At 42.6% G+C, this 17,331-nt stretch overlaps 1 protein-coding gene across 14 annotated transcripts in view; it reads right to left on the bottom strand.

The window, feature by feature from the left end:
• Positions 1-183: 183 nt before the first annotated feature.
• TNIP1 (TNFAIP3 interacting protein 1) overlaps positions 184-17,331 on the bottom strand; it is a 65,470-nt gene continuing 48,322 nt past the window's right edge. For 4 of the 14 annotated variants that reach the window (XM_072630738.1, XM_072630742.1, XM_072630737.1 and 1 more), the window contains 10 exons: positions 14,926-14,991; positions 14,296-14,427; positions 10,958-11,086; positions 6,123-6,254; positions 5,697-5,822; positions 4,204-4,308; positions 3,666-3,857; positions 2,187-2,247; positions 1,794-1,841; positions 184-1,678 (listed from right to left, as the gene is read on the bottom strand). In XM_072630738.1, the coding sequence (XP_072486839.1) occupies positions 1,590-1,678; positions 1,794-1,841; positions 2,187-2,247; positions 3,666-3,857; positions 4,204-4,308; positions 5,697-5,822; positions 6,123-6,254; positions 10,958-11,086; positions 14,296-14,427; positions 14,926-14,991 (1,080 nt within the window). In that variant the 3' untranslated portion in view covers positions 184-1,589. Of the gene's footprint in view, positions 1,679-1,772; positions 1,842-2,186; positions 2,248-3,665; positions 3,858-4,203; positions 4,309-5,696; positions 5,823-6,122; positions 6,255-10,957; positions 11,087-14,295; positions 14,428-14,925; positions 14,992-17,331 lie in introns of all 14 variants that reach the window. The other 10 variants (XM_072630745.1, XM_072630739.1, XM_072630748.1 and 7 more) reach the window with 5 other exon arrangements.

Below are 17,331 nucleotides of genomic sequence, written 5' to 3' on the forward strand. Positions count from 1 at the left end.
TCTTCCATTTCAGGGATTTTTTTTGGAGGGGGAGGAATTAGAAGCTACCAGCTTTGCACTGTTGAGTCCATCAAAACACAAATTGTCCCATGAGTCCAACCATCTCATTTTAGAGAAAACTGACAACCTCAAAGGGGCTTTAAGGTTTGGTTTGGTTTTAGGTCACACAGCAGAGCTGGAAAATTCATTCAACAACTTTTTATTGAGGACCTACTATGTACAGAGTCCTGGGAAGAGAAAACAGATGTGGCAAAGAATAGTCCCTGACCTCAGAGGGGAGAGATCAGGAGATTGGCCAGTGGGTCTGAGGGGAGCACACAGGTAGCCCTTCAGCCCCAAACAAGTAGTGCGTCCTGACTCTGAGTGATGAAAATCATAACTTAACATACTGCCCTGATGAGAGGCCAAGGGCTTATTTTTTCATTTTTATATGTGCTGACTTCCAGAGGCTGAGTTCCCAAGGTGCTTCACTAGCTTGGGTTCAGAGTATTCATCTGGAAAAGAGGGACTTTCCTAGGGAAGGAAAAGCTGTCAGAATTTGTGGCTATGGTGAGGGGTAGGGGGTCTCAGAGAACAGACAGTAAGAACTTGGTTAGCTCCATAAAGCCCCTGGTTGGTTCTTCCCAAAGATGAAGGGAATACGAAAGCTCATCTCCAGGATCATTCTTGGAAGGGAAGAAGTGGGAGATGGGACCAGGGAGAAGGGCACACAAAAGGGGACAGGCTAGGAAATGACTTGGAAAGTCAGAGAGCACAGAGCACCATACTCTAGTCCTCCTTGGGGTAAGAAAAAGGATGTGAAGAAAAATTGGGTAAAGACTTTAGCTTTGTTTTCGGTCTCAGAACTGTCCCAACAGTTGGCGTGGATCACCCAATCACACTCCAGCCCACGACACCATGGTGCTCTTCTTTTACTTCTTCTCATCCCAAAGCCAGACAGCCAAGTCCATTTCAAACTTTGGGAAAGACCACAGTGACCACAAGCAGACAACCCAAACACTCTTGCCACACCACTGAGGCACAGGAGGCCCTGCAAAGTATCTAGCCAATGTGACTAGAGGGAAAAAAAGACCAGGTGCCAGAAGAAAAGTTAAGGCTCAAAACTGGGGCTACTCTTAACCAGAAACATTAACATCTAGTCAGCTCTTTTCTCCTAAACCAAAACAGTACTCTGTATCTGTTCTGGAGGGGATGCTGGGAAGTGACTAAAAGTCTGAAAACAAATATCTATACCTTGGCCAACACATATTACACTGGCCCAAGAGACGATGTGTCCATTTGGGGAAAAGGGTCAGAAAAGGGGAAAAAACAATCAATAGCTCCTGACAGTGTTACCTGGAGGATTCTGACCCATTGTGGAGTATCAAGAGCCATGTAACTCCACTCTCCTTTTCTCTAGATCTAGACCCCAGCTCCTCTCTCATCCCACCTTTCCTATTTCTAGATGGGAAACAAAAGTCTTCCATGGGCACTCCCGCTGGAAAACAAAGAGCTCCTAACAAGCAGAAAACTCAGTGGTCTGTGAAGGGTCCAGATGGGGTGAGGTGAAGAGAAAGACAGACACAAGGCCCAGTCCCCACCCTCTGCTCCTACTGCCCCATCATTTTTGTTCCAATAGCAGCTCTGGTCATATGGTTAGAATGGCCTCTAGTACTTTGGTAATCCGGTTCAGGCAGTTCTGAAAGATGAAGATAGTCAGGTTACAGAGGAATGGTCACAATGAATCCCCTCGTTTCTTCCTAAGCCCCATCATTTGCATTGTTAGAAATCACCTTATCCCTCTATCTCATCACCTGAGAAGCCAACAGTTCTTGTGCCCACTGCTTGAGCAGTATTTGTACCTAAGAAGAAAAGGAAAGACTGAAAGGGTACCTTGAAAGGGCACTTCTCAGATCCCCTCTACCCACTCTTGTTCAGGCCAGAGTCACCTGAAGCACTTGTCCCCACCAAGCCAAGTCAGTGATCTTAAACACTTAAGCATCTTTCAGTTCATTCAGCCAATGTCTATAGCTGAGGTAGATGTCACTTAAATGAATCTACTAGCCAATAAACTCTGAGAACAGGGTTCTATATCTTAGTCTATACTTTTCTCTCCCTGACTGTATGTTCTACATACAGTAGGTGTTTAAAAAATTGTTGAACTGTACCGAATTAATGGCTGACACTGACAATGAGAGAATTCTTACCATTCTCTGAAGACTCGATCAGGGCAGCAGCATACTGGGCGCTCCGCCAAGCATATTCCGGCTGAAATAGTTATTCGTGCTTATTATTCAAGCCCTAACTAACCCACCAACATTTTAAGCAGAAAATACACATTGAAAGCCTATTAAACTTGCCTAGCATTGTCTTAGGTTCTGTGGGGAATACAGAACTGTGAATCATAGCCTCTAACCTTAAAGAACTCATAATCAGGCTGTGGAAATAAAACATACATGCATACATGAAACAATCTGGAATGGAAAGATAAGGAAAATAGAAAACCATCAAAGCTTTTAGAAAAGAGATGGATCTTTAGCTAGACCTTGAAAGGCAGGCTGGATTTGGAGAAGTAAAAGGGAAGAAGAAGGGCCCTCTAGGTAAGAGGAAGAAGACATGGAAATGGGACCAAGCCCTGCCTTATCAAGTTCAACAGGAGCCAGGGTTATCATGAAGGATGTTTCTCTTAGCGGAATGAGAGATAAGATCAGATGGGTAGGGTCTGACTGTAAAAGGGCTGGAAGCCAAGAAGGATTCTAACTTGATTAAGTAGACAACAGGAAACCATCATTAACGATAATTAACATGTGGATAAGGCTCTGAGGTTCACAAAATAGTTTGGCCAGCACAACCCAGGGAGGTAGGTGATTGTAAGGATTAGCCTCATTTGAAAGATAATGAAACCAAATCTCAAAGAAACAAAGTGATTTGCCAAAGATCACAAAGCCAACACATTTCAGTATTGGGATTCAAACTCCAGGTGTCTGGATGCCAAGACCACTGTTCTTTCTGTTAGGACATGCTGCCTTTAGGGTACATATGAAATAAGACTACTTAAGGTACATCGACTGGCCAGGGACAGGTTGGATTGAAGGGGAAGAGACTGGGAAAAGGTGGGAAATAATTTTAGAGACTGCTGCTGTAAACCAGCCTCGAGGACCTGCACAGAAAGGCAGCAGACAGGAAAACATTTGGATGAAGTCAACAAGACTTGGAAACAAAAGAAGAAATGACAGGGAGAAAACTAAAAATATGCTAATATTTCTAACAGAAACAGGTGATTTTTATGAACTTGGCTAAATCAAGCCCTGCTACTTTCTCATGCTTCCTCCTTCAATCTTTTCTTGATGACTCCCAAGATTCTGAAATGACAGGAGAGCTAGAAAGGCCAGAATTTCCTAGTCACAGGCTAGAATCCAAGGTAGGTCTCTCCTCCTAGCTAGGGCTCAGTTCTGATGCCAATGATTATGGCACTGAGAAGATTCATATTTTCACTACACTGATCCCTGCTGCAAAATTTACAGGACTCCAGATGTTGAGCTGAAAGGAACCTTGGAGGTCTAGTTCCCCTAGGTTGGGTTCAAGCATACTGACCCTGTAGGTGTAGGTTGAGGGGAGAAGGACACAGAGAGGAAAAAATCTGGGGAGAAAAATGGATGAGGCTAATGCCAAGGAAAGCAACTCACCAGATGGAAAAGGCGGGAGTTGGGGATTGGAGGTGGATGCTCTGTGGCCATGGGTGGGGGCGGATATCGGATTTCTGACCAGTCCTGAAAACCACGGTGGTGCAGGAATCGGGGTACTGGTTGGTATGCACAGGGATAGGCCCCACAGATCCGCTCCTGGAGGGGGTCCATGTGGTATCTCTCTCCTGGGGCCTACGAAGAAGGGCAAAAATCAAGTTCAGGCTTCAGATAACCCAGGTCACCTCACTCTAACCAGCAGCACCTAAGTATTTAGAATCACAAGAACCTTAGGGAATACATTTTTAATTGATGTCATAAATTCACAAAATTAGAAGGGAGCTTAGTGACCTTACTCAAGGTCACAATCAGTGGCAGAAACGAGCCTGAAAACTGACTTTTCTGACTCCAAGGTAAGCATTCCACCTACAGTATATGTTGCCTATACCCAAAATGAAAAGGATTTGCAACCAAAACAGGAAAAGACAAAAACAAAAAACCTGCTGGGCTGTTACAGCCTAACTTTCATCCAAAAACACACCTGGGAGCTCTGTCCAGGGTTCACCACAGGATTCTTTACCTTCATCTTCCGTTTTTGCTGCATGACGGCTTCCCTGGTTTTCTCTTCCTCCTTGAAAGCCTTCAGCTAAGAGAAATACAGATAACCCATTTAGAAAACAAAGGTACCCAGCCAATCAATGAGCCTAGAGCCAGGAAGGCACACCCAGGCAGCCCATGAAAAATTTACCCTGCCATCTGACATATTTCTATCCAGGGTTCTTCACGCAGGACTTCAAAAAGCTAGATCTACAGAACTGGCCAAGGTCAGGGCACAAAGACAGATATAGTCTAGATGCTTGCCAGGCTTGGATAGTCAGGAAAAGACTAAACTGTAAACATCTTAGGGAAGAGCAAGGTCATAAAACAGTGCCCAGGATGTTCAGATACACCATTAGAATAGAAAGTGGGATTAGGTGAATCCAGAATCTTTGAGCTGGAGATATATTAATAATGCCTCTAGTCCAATCCTCCCTAATTTTACAGAGGAAAGTGAAGTCCAGAAAAGAGGAAATGTTTTGCTCAAAGTCACATAGCAACCAATAGCAGAGCCAATTCTAGAACTAGGGTCACCTGATTCCCATACCAAGAGTTTCTTTCATTAAACCAGGTCTACCTCTTCATACTTCATTTCTGCTCCAAAATCTGAGATATTCCCAAAGATGAAAAATATAGTGCAGGTGAAAGGATACTAGACTGGGAACTAGCTAATTTCATGATCATTAAGTCCTACTGCCTCTCTTGCCTCAGTTTCCTCCATGTTAAAGGAGATCGGATGAGATAAACTCTAAAGGCCTCGCATAATCTTAAAAGAAGCAAGAATCTACAATCTACATAGGACTGTGCTGAAACCCAGCATGCTTCTGCCCAGATCCCATAACTTGTCAGTGCACTCATCAGTGGTGCTAGATTCCAATTTCTCCCTGACCATTTCAAAGCTATTACTCATCATTACACGTGAAATACAAAATGCTATTAATGAATCAATACTAGTTCAGTCCCACATTAATATCTCACTCTTTGCACAGATACAGTTTCAGAAAGAAGACTGTGTAGTTGATTTATCCATAACCTCTTCCCACTGTTAGTCACATGAATCCAACCACAGGTCATGATAAACCATCACTGTTCTCATCAGGTATCAGTAATAATTTTTTGGACTCAGATGTGTGATTTCATTATCAAAGGCAACCCCATTAAGGAAACTTCCTTTTCTCCTACCAATGCAGACCAAAAATGTTTTGCAACTTAGCCTAGGACTGATTTACTGAATAATTACTTAACTGACCCAAATAGTCTAGAAAAGATCAGAGGTGAGGCCAGAACCGAAGTCTTCCTCACTCTGAATACTGCATCTTCTATACCATATTTCCTTTCTACTAAGCATCACATGCTTCCCTGGGGCCTTCCCTGGGCATCCTGTTCCATCACCCCATCCTCCTCCTCCTATTTCACCACAAGGTTTCCCACGCTCACTTGGGCATTTGACAGGGTAACCTGGGCCTGAAGCTTCTCCAGCTGCTTCTTCAACTCTTCCTTTTCTTCATTCATTCGTTCACGATCACTCCGTTCTCTTTGAAAATCTTCTTCAAAGATTTTAACCTGTTAGACCGAGGATGGAGAAGTCAAGGCATTAATGAAGGCCTAGGCCTTTGAAAGATGTTAAAGTGCCAAATGTTGTGTCTGTGGATGACTGCAATTTCACAAATGATCAACAAAAAGAATCAGGGAGGAGAGTAGCTGGAGTCTAGAATACAGAATGCTGTTACCATGCCAAAAATCCCATGACACAATTGGCAAATTGTTCCTAAAACTCATTTTCATACTGGAGTATGCACACTACAAACCACATCTCCCATTTCTCCCTTTCCCATGACTTCCCTTCCCATTCCCCCTCCTTACCTGTTGCTTCAATAATTCATTCTGGGTGAGTAGCTCTTGTTTCCGCAGAAGCCCTCCTGGTTCCTCAGGACTTCCAAAGGCAGTGGGTGTAGGGGATGGAGAGGCCTGAATATTCAAGGCTTCCTCCAGGGCCTTAGGATCAGAGAGAATTAAGTTATGGCAGTTTGTAGAAGCATCGAATGGCCAGATCCCTTTTAGGGACCACCAACCATCCTTGAACTGTTATCCATAAAAGCGGAAAAGCAACTCCAGGACCTCTAACTCAAGCTTCCTCCTCTGACAAGACAGAAGGACCAAATGGTGAAGGCCTGGGACCTAGCATAAGGATATGCAGAAAGCCAGGAAGTATGTGTCAAATCTTTTCCATAGTCAAATGTGTTCTCTGGGGAAAGGCATTCCAGAAAAGAGGGGAAAGGCAAGAAAGAGGAATCTGGTCTATTTAATAACAATCTCTGACATTTCTGTAGCATTTTTCTTACTTCATCAGAAGCATAATGGATTTGGCTGTGACCCTTCATTTTACCTCTAGGTACGTCTTTTTGTTTCAAGTTTGCTTTCTGTAAACAATACACTGCTGAATTCTGTTTTCTAAGAACACATTTTATGGGTGAACTCATCCAATTCACAGTTATGACCATTAATTGACTGTTTCCCTCCATTCTATTCTTTTATGCTTTTCCTCTTGGTTCCCCATCCCATCTTTAAGATTTTGCTTCGCTTAAGACCAATCCCTCCTTTAGTTTTCCCTCTCTTAGGCCTCTCTTTCCCTTCTTTCCTTTCCCTTATGTTACCTTATTGAGTAACATGCATTTCTGAACCCAACTGTGTGTGTATTCATCCCTCCTTTGACTAATTCAGATGAGAATGAGGGTCAAATGTTGCCTGTTCCCCTCATATCTTCCTCCTTCTTTGTACAGACTTACATTTATGCACCCTAATTGAGTGATTTTTCCTCATCCTTCTCCCACCCAACCTCACAGGGTAATTTCTTCTTACCCTCCCTTTCCATTCTTCTAAGATCATCAAAGCATAACAGAACTACTACCATGTCTTCTATGATCACTGATGATGACAATATTCTGAGAGAATATATGTATTATCTCTACGTATTAGAATGTGAAAAGTTTATTCTTATTTAGTCCCTTATGGTTGCTTTCTCCTTTACCTTTTTAGATTTCTCTTGACTCCTGTGTTCGTATTTAAAAGCTTCTACTGAGCTCTGATCTTTTCGTCAGGAATGTTTTGAAGTTTTCTATTTCTTTAAAGAATCATTTTTGCCCCTATAAGATTGTATTCAGTTTGGGTCAGTAAATTATTCTTGGCTGTAAGTCTTTATCTTTCGCATTCTGGATTAGATTCCAAGCTCTCTACTACTTTTACTATGGTGGTTGCTAAACTCTGTGTGGTGCTGACTGTGATCCTTGGTATCTAAATTCTGTCTGACTGCAGTCTCTTTTATTTGACCTTGAAGTTCTAAATTTTGGTTATATTTCTGGGTGTTTTCATTTTGGGGTTTCTTTAAGTAGGTGAGGGGTGGATTCTTTCTATTTATACTTTGCTTTCTAGTCCTAAGAGATCTAGACAATTTAGTCTAATGGTTGCTAAATTATCTCCCCTTGATTTGTTTTCTGGGTCAGTTGTTTTTGCAGATATGCCTTACATTTTTTTTTCAGGCTTTTGACTTTGTTTTAATATTTCCATTCTCTTCCAATCTGACCACTTCTCACTATCCTTAGATGGATCTTCATCCAGGTCACACCTGCCAACTATGGGTGTCTTACAAAACTCTGTCCTAGGTCTTCTTCTCTTCTCTCTCTATACAACTTCACTTGGTGATCTTGTCAGCTCCCACAGATGTAATTATTGTCTATGCTGATGATTCTTAAATCTTCTTATCCAATCCTAACCTTTCTCCTCACTTCCAGACTTGCTCTTCCAACTGTCTAGTAAACATCTCAAACTGGATGTTGCTTAAACACATGTCCAAAACCAAACTCATTATCTTGATCCCTCAAAGCTCTGCCTCCTTCCTAACTTCCCTGTTACTTGGAAGGGCACTACCACCCTCCCAATCACCCAGGCTCACAACTCAGGTGTCATCTTCATTTCCTCACTCTCTTATTCCCCACATCCAATCTGTTGCCAAGGCCTAATGATTTTACCTTCCTGATATCTTAAATATGGCTCTGACACTCTCTCCTCTTCTCTCCTCTGACACTGCCACACTCTGGTGCATACCCTCACCTGCACTGCCTGCTGGCTGGTCTGCAAGCCACAAATCTCTCCCCGCTGCAGGCCATGCTCTACTCAGTTGTCAAAGTGATCTTTCCAAAGCAGTGGTCTAACTATGTCACCTCATTACTAAACAGACTCCAGTGGGTCTCTATCACTTTCAAGGCTGAATATAAAATCTTTACATTCAAAGTTCTATATGACTTGCCCCCTTTCTCCACTTTTCTAGGCTTGTTATACCCCTCACCTCCACCATATACTCTATGATCCAGGAATCCAGGCCTCCTTGTTGCTCCTCAAACAAGATGCTCCCCACCCAACTCTGAGTATTTTCACAGGCTATCTCTCCCCCCACCCTCTATGCCTAAAAAGTTCTCCATCGTCTTCTCTGCCTCCTGGCTTCCTGGCCTCCCTTCAAGCCTACATTACAATTCCACCTCTTACAGGAAGCCTTTCCAGATCTCCCTTAATTTTAGTGTCTCCCTCTGTTGATAATTGTAAATTTATCCTGGATACAGTTTGTTTTTACATAGTTGTTTGCATGCTGTCTCCCCCACTAGACTGTGAGCTCCTTCAGAGTAGTGATTGTCTTTTACCTCTCTTTGTGTCCATAGGGCACACAGTGCCTGGCACACAGGAGGTGCTTAATAAATGTTTATTTACTGACCAACAGACCCATGGAATCATTAACTTCCAATTAGCGCATTCTGATTTTCAGGGAGTTTGTTGCTTGGGCAAGATTTTGTACCTACTGTTTCAAGGTATTAGTTCTCTTTCCAGCTTTTTCTTCCTTATCTCTCACAGCCTTTTCCATTGTTTCCTCCAGCACTCTCATTTGGCTTTTTAAATCTTCTTGTATTTCTTTGAAAAACTCTTGATTCATCTCTTCCAATAATTCTGGATTTGTGCTGAAACTGAATTTGTATTTGAAAGTTTGCTTGTAGATGTTTTAGAGTCATCTTCTTCCTCTGGATTTGAGTCTTGACTTCAGATTTTATATTAGGACTAGGCACTTTGTACTTCTGGAGGAAACATCTCACCTGAGCTTTGTCCTTTGAGGTCCTTCTGCTGCATTCCTGGGGCATTGTCTGTTGGGTCGTTCCTGGATATGGCTTGCAAATCTGCAGTGCTCCCAAAGTGGTCTGATTACGGACACTTTCCTCCTAGTCTGACCTGGGTCTGGGTCTGTGTAACACTTCTGTATTCCTGTCCCTGCTGAACTCAGTCAGCTATCTGGAAAGGCCTTCAGGGTCAGAGTGACAGAACTGTAGGCTCCCCTGTGGTCTGGAATTCCTGCCTTGGTTATTCTACTGCGGGGTTCAGACTGGGAAATTGGCTGAAACTGAGATCCTGTTCTGCTCCTAGGGTCAGAATCACAACAAAGCTGCTCTTTGCCTTTGAACTTGTTCCTAGCTTAGCATACAGTCCCTGAATCTACAGAGTACCTTACCTTGAAATGCCATCTCCAGGTACAAGTCCCCTCCTCAGTCCACCCTGGATCTGGGACCTGGGACTGGTAAATGAGTGATGGACCTGCCAATTGGCACCTATTCCTATACCCTACACAAGTGTAGGACCCTCTATGCTGGACCTGGGACCATTTTCCCTGAGCACAGCCTCTCTTAGCACTGGAATGTTCCACATACTTTGTTCCTCAGGGGCCACAGATGTTTCTGTCTATCTCTTTATGACAACCTGAGCTGGAAAAATGATTCACTGTTTTTCCTTGGATTTCCTGATCTGGTCTGGTACATTCTCTAGATCTTTGTGGAAGAAGGATGGGGGACAGTACAGCTACTCTTCTTCCTGTGACTTCGCCATCCTGTCTCTACCTCTGCGCATTTTTCTTGAGCTCCCTTCAGCTTCAATTCTGTATCCCCAGCTGCCTGGTGAACATCCCTATTTTGTTATCCCATCAGCAACTAAAACTCCACACATCCCACACCTGCCCTTGGATCCAACTTCCTTGTTTCTTTCGATGGCACCACCCTGCTTCCAGTCATCCAGGTCTGAAATTTCAGTCATTTTTTGATTATTTCTGCTCTCACCACTCACATCTAATCAGTTGCCAAATCCTATCAGATCTACCTCCACAAATCCCTCAAATCTGCCCCCATTCTCTCCATTTATATGGCCCCAGTTCAGGCCATCATCACCGCTCCAATCTATCCTCTATGCTGCTGCCAAAATAATCAGGTCTAATCATGTCTCTTCCTTCCTCAAAACATTCAGCAACTCCCTACTGCCTCTAAGATAAAACAGAAATCTCCCAGCCTGGCACTTAAGTGCCACACATATAGAGTAATCAGGATAGGTGGGAGTGAGGGGTGAAGCGGGGCAGCAATGACTGCTAAGATAATGGTGGCCCTTAGCTTGTTTTCTGATCTGTAGCCAAATATTTGTATTTATGGCTCGGATCCACCTCCCCAACTGTGAATTGTCCAAGATCAGTAGAGATTGGAAAAAAGAGAAGTGAGAAAAAGCAAAGACTTGGTCATCAACAAAAAACAGAGTGGAAAGGAAAGGAAGTGGACAGCCATCCCAGGGCACCAAACAAGGGACAAGGGATACTGGGAACAGGCACTGATTGCCAAGATGCTTACCTTGTTCAGACGCTGGATCTCCTTCTCCTGGTAATCTCGCTGTCGAGTAAGGGGAGTCAGCTGATCCTGGAGGTACTTAGCCCTCTGCCTCAGGTCCTTGCCTTCTGCTGTTAATCTCTCTTTATCAGCCTGGGGTGGAAAACAGGTAGAAGCTAAACAGAAGACCACCTCATCCCACACCATCTAAGCAGGGGTTCTTCACCTTTTTTAGTGTCAGAAACCCCTTTGTCAGTCTGCTGAAATCTATGGACTCCATCTTAGAATAACGTTTTTAAATATATAAAACAAAATATATAAGATTACAAAGGAAATCAACTGTACTAATATAGAATTTAAAAAAAAAAGTTCACAGGACCAACCCTCCCCTCCCCCAGCTTCAGAACCCAGTTTTATAAAAGGAACAAGTAGACTGCCTTCCTTCCTTTGTAAGATCTTGGAAGGCTAAATCTGAAGGACCTCAAAACAAATAGCATATAATTTTGAAACCAGGAGGGATCTTAGAACACACTGAGTTGGAAAAGGCCTTGAGTCATAGGAAATAGATTTTTCACAGCTGGAAAAAACCCTATAAATCACCTATGAGGGATGGGGAACCTCTAGTTCCTTGGGTGTGGCCTTTTGACTGTGTTCAAGTTCTACAGAACAAATCCTTTTATTAAGGGGATTTGTTCTGTGAAGTTTGGATTCAGTCAAAGGGCTGCACTTGAGGACCTAGAGGGCCACAGGTGGCCTCAAGAGCACAGGTTCCCCATCCCTGAGTCCTAGTTCAACTCTTCCATTTTTATCAAGGAAAATGGGCTCAGTGTGAGAAAGAAACTTAATCTGTGTCTCACAGCCACTTCCATTTAACTCTTAAGTCTTATTTTTTTTTCCCTGTAGGAAACCCTGTGGCAAAGAGTAAAATCTTTCTGAGAGTGAGGCATTCATGTAAGTATAGGACTGGCTCACTCATACCCTCTCTCATACAGGCTAATCACCTCAAAAGAACAGTCCCCTTATGCAAGAAAATACCTCATTCCACTGTTTAGGCAGATCACTGATCCATCTGGATAGAGACAATTTAGACTCCAGAAGAGGAGTGAGGAGGTGAGGCTATTATGTTTATGACCATCTCCTATATAGTACTTAATGAAATCCAGGGTCCCAAACAATAACAATGCTCATTTGTAGACTTAAGAGAATTTTCAAACCCACAATCTCATCTCATTCTCACGAAGTACACAGGACAGGTGGTATTGTATTATCACTAGTGGATAGATAGGAAGACTCAAACCCAGAGATGTGAGTTCACTTGCCCAATTCAGAGAGTGGCACAGTCATGACTATAATTCAAGTACAGTGCCAAGGTCCCTTTTCCCCAGAATTTGGGTTTACATGTTAAAGGTAGATTTGTAGCCCTTCTCAGCAGCCCCATAGATTTTGGCCTCGGCACCACAGGGCACATGATTGAAGAGGATGAGTCAGATAACACTGTCAAAGCCAGAGCCCTAAAAGAAGGGAAGGAAAGGGGCCAGGTCTTTTTAATCCATTCCCCTGAGTGTCAATGTGGGCAGTGTAGGGAAAGAGCCTCCTGGTCAGATCTCGGGGTAAACTCACACAAGAAAGTAGGCAGAGAAGAGCAAAAACAGAGGGGCAAAAAGGTCACAGTTTGAGAACCTTCAGACTCGGAGTGAAGGGATCAGGGGAGACACAGATGTGAAATTTGTTCTTAATGATAAAGGTCAGATAGGTCAAAAATATCCAATAAAGTTGACACACTATCTTTCCAGGAACAATCATCTAAACAAAATGTGTGAAAATGTGTGAAAGAACAAGAGATCTATTTGTGTAAGACAAGTTAGGAAACCAACCCCCTGGCTCTTCCTCCTCCTCCCCAAGTAGACATGAGAACATGTCACACACCTCTTCCTTACTAACTCTGTTTCAGCCAAACACGACTCCCTCTTAATGCTTTTCATGCTTCTCACCTCCCTATCTTTGCTCAAGTCACCCTCTATTCCTGGAATGTCCTTGTCTCACCATTTCCTCTTGCTGTTCAAGGTCTAGCTGTAAGGATGCCTCATCCATGAAGCTTTCTCTGATTTGTTCAGGAAGGCTGTGGCTCTGCACAGCCCACCCTCACTTAAATCCAATTCACTTGCATGTCAAGGCATCCCCTCCCTGATGTCATGGTCCTCTTGGAGAATGAAGGACAAACAGCAATTCCCATTATATATGTCTTATCTTTCCACTAAATTCTGAGTTCCCTGAATGTAGAAATCTTATCTTATTCATCTTTTTTTCTCTTCCTCATTCTATAGCACAAGGCCATATGCACATAGACAGGCACTTAATAAAAGTTTGCTGAAAGAAAGAAGAAAGGAATACATTCAAGGTCTGAAAAAAATTCCTGATCCCAGGAATTCCTGGAACCCTATAATTGGAAAACAGGTTCAACCAACACAGGTAGAGAGAATCTATTATTTTACCTATGTGGCTTTTAAGTTTAACCATGCTCAACTGGCATCTTCAACTCCCCATTATCCACTTTGTGGATTACATGTAACAACTGCTTAACCATAAGACAAGTATAGGATTAAGGTAAATGAACTATAGAAAATAATCATCATCACACAACGTGTTCCAAAGCCACAAAGAAACAACGTTTGCATTATTCCTACTGCTGTACCTCCACACTTTGTGGTACAAAGATTCAGAAGCTGATCATATCCTTAAGTTTAATTAAACAGATGGTCAAAAATTTCTGACTATTAAATTTATGCACAAGTGCATTTGTAATTAAGATATCAATCGTCAACAAAATGGTTCCAAATGTTGAAATGCAAGAGTAGATCAAGAATCATAGTATGGCTTATTTCAAAGTTTCAAGGTGTTACCTCACTCCTGATTTTGTGACAAAATGGAAACAGCCCAAAGTCTCATTCCTATTAGAAAGGAGCTAAGGCTAGAGTCCTAGGCATAGAAAAGAACCAGGAAACATGCTTGGATAAAAACAAGAATGAGTTAAGGTATGATTCTGAAGAATTTCTTGATCCTAAGGATGATTAAGCCCTAGTCCCCTCCAGCTCTCAAATTTTATGCATTTATGATGGAAGAGGTTATAGAATCAACTACTATTTGCTGTAGATGACAGGAAGCTGAACCAGTTCATCCCTTAATGTCCCATCTAGCCTTCTATGTCATGTAAGTCCCATTCAAGAAGAAAATTAGGTACTGAAGTTTCCTAGGCTCTCCTTATTCCTACTCTGGGATGTTCTCCAACTCCACCCTGACAGAGTCTAACAGTAAGCAAAGGAAAGGCCTGACTCGAGGGGAAAGGCTGAGGGGACCATGCTTGCCTCCTCCATTTCAATCTTGGACTTAGCCAGGAGAAGCTTTCTATCAAAGTCTCGCTGCTTCTGCTCTCGATCAGCCTCCAGTTCGCTCACCAACTTCTGAGAATCAGCCAGCTTCTGTCGTAGTTCTGTGATCTGTGTAAATGAAGGATAAGTGATAATGAGCAAAGGGTCCCAGGCTTAGGTCAGGGTCTATGCTATCTCTGCTCAACCATCCTTGTCCCCAACAAACCCAATGTCCCAAGGCTCAGATGCCTTGGAATCCTTGAGTCTTTGAGAAAGAAGATGGAGACCAAAACTTTCAGGCATCCTGCAGTGAAAAACTCAAATTTTTCCCTCTTCTCAAATCAATTAATTAATTAACTCACATGAATATAGTCCTATAATGTTTATATAAAGCTTTCAAACCAAAATTTTATGAAGATAGTAATGTAACGATTATCATCTTTCTTTTACAAATGAGGAAACTGACACTTAGGAAGCTGAAGTGAGTGACCATAGTCATATAACTAAGACGTATGACTCAAGATTTGAATATGGCTCTCCTGAATTCAAGTACAGCAGTACTTCTACTACAACATATCACACTGATCCAAATAAAGTCCATAATGGCTAGAAAGGAGCCTATATTACCTTCTGTTCATACTGCTGCTTCATAGAACGAAAATGCTGGTCCCACTGCTTGTTCACCTCCAGAAGCTATGGGAAGAAGCCAAAGTTAGCAAGAATTTGGAGTCCAGCTCTCTGCCAATCCTGAAACAAACAACCTTCATATAATCTCAGCAGGGGAAAGATATAGGTCATGGATCCACAGAATGTAACTCAACCCACTTGTATTCATCATCTAATCTATATAGCTAGGCTTGTGTAGACACAAAGGGCGGGGGGAGGGGGGAGAGAGCCAAGATGGTGGAGTAGAAAGACACATATAGTCTAACGCTTCCCCCACAGCCCACAAAATACCTGTAAAAAATGACTCTCAACAAATTCTAGAGCAGCAGAAACCACAGAACAACAAAGCAAAAGAGGTTTCCAGCCAAAGGCAACCTGGAAGGCTGACAGGAAAGGTCTATCTCACAGGATGCTGAGTAGAACGGAGCGCAGCCCTGACCATGTGGCACTGGGAGGAACAGGACCTGAAGAGACCTCCGGGGCAAAGTTCCCAGCACAGAGGGTCCCAGATACCTCAACCCACAAGCAATAAAGAAAGTTCCAAAGGTCAGCGTGGGAGGGCTTTCCCAGCAGGGCAAGAGGGGAACAGGGTTCCTGATGGCAGCAACAGCAGCAGCAGGCTGCAGGCAGCTACAGTGGCTGGGAAGCAACCTGGGTCCATTGTCCAGGCAGTTCAGCTTAAAGCCTCTAGCGGTAGGGAGCAGCTGATCTAAACCTCAGCCCTCAGTGACGGCCCCTCCCCAACCCAAAGCCCCAGGGAATCCAGCAGCTGAGTCCAACCTCAGCCTTGAACACGATACTGGGGAGAAAAGGGGCAATAGGATCATCCTCTTGACAAAGGATTCAGAAGTCAAGTAACTGGCTGGGAAAATGCCCAAAAAGGGGAAAAAAAATAAGACCATAGAAGATTACTTTCTTGGTGAACAGGTGTCTCCTCTCATCCTTTCAGATGAGGAAGAACAAGGCATACTATCACAGGAAGTCAAGGCACCTGCCTTCAGGGTCTCCAAAGTGAACTTAAACTGGGCTCAGGCAATCGAAGAGCTTGAAAAGTGAGTTAGCAGCTTGCTAAAAAAGAACTAAAAAAATGCAGAAGAAAATAACACCTTTAAAAAGAGGCTAAATCAATCAGAAAAAGAGGTCCAAAAAGCCAATGAGGAGAAGGAGGCTTTAAAAAGCAGAATTAGCCAAATAGAGGAGAAGGTTCAAAAGCTCACTGAACAAAATAGTTCTTTTTAAAAGAGAGAATTGAGTTCAGGGAAACTAATGACTATGACATAAATCAAGCAGTTAAAAAACAAAACCAAAAGTTTGAAAAAGTAGAAGATAATGTAAAACATCTCACTGGAAAAACAACTGACCTGGAAAATAGATCCAGGAGAGACAATTTAAAAATTACAGGACTACCTGAAAATCATGATCAAAAAAAGAGCCTAGACATCATCTTATATTAAATTATCAAGGAAAGCTGTCCCGATATTCTAGAACCAGAGGGCAAAATAAATACTGAAAGAATCCACCAATCACCTCCTGAAAGAGAACCGAGGAGAGAAACTCCTAGGAATATTGTGGCCAAATTCCAGAGTTCCCAGGTCAAGGAGAAAATACTGCAAGCAGCTAGAAAGAAGCAATTCTAGTATTGTGGAAATACAATCAAGATAACACAGAATCTGGTAGCTTCAACGTTAAGGGATCGAAGGGCTTGGAATAGGATATTCCAGAAGTCAAAGGATCTGGGATTAAAACCAAGAATCACCTACCCAGAAAAACTGAGGATAATACTTCAAGGGAATAAATGGTCATTCAATGATATAGGGAACTTTCAAGCATTTATGATGAAATGACCAGAACTGAAGAAAAAGTTTGACTTTCAAACACAAGAATCAAGAGAAGCATGAAAAGGTAAACAGGAAAGAGAAATCATAAAAGACTTTCTATAGCTGAACTGTTTACATTCCTACATGGAAGGAAAATATTTGTAACTTGAGACTTTTCTCAGTATTTGGATAGGTGGAGGGATTGTACACACATACACACACACACACACACACATAACAGAGAGTACAGCTTGTGCTGAATCAGAAGAAATGATATTCACAAAAAAACAAAGATAAAATAAAAATTAAGGGGTGAGGGAAGAAAATACTGAAAGGAGAAAGGGAGAAATGGAATGGGGCATAAAAGAGATAAGAAAAATCTTGTTCAATGGAAGAGAAAAGGGAGAAGGGGAGAGGGGAAAAATGAAGCTACTCTCTCCACGTATGTTAAGGAGAGAATAACATGCTCACTAAATTTGATATGAAAATCTATCTTATACTACAGGAAAGTAGGGAAGGAAGCAACAAGTGGGGTGAGGGGAAAGATAGA

This window comes from Notamacropus eugenii, chromosome 1 (genome assembly GCF_028372415.1).
Source record: "Notamacropus eugenii isolate mMacEug1 chromosome 1, mMacEug1.pri_v2, whole genome shotgun sequence".
NCBI lineage: Eukaryota > Metazoa > Chordata > Mammalia > Diprotodontia > Macropodidae > Notamacropus > Notamacropus eugenii.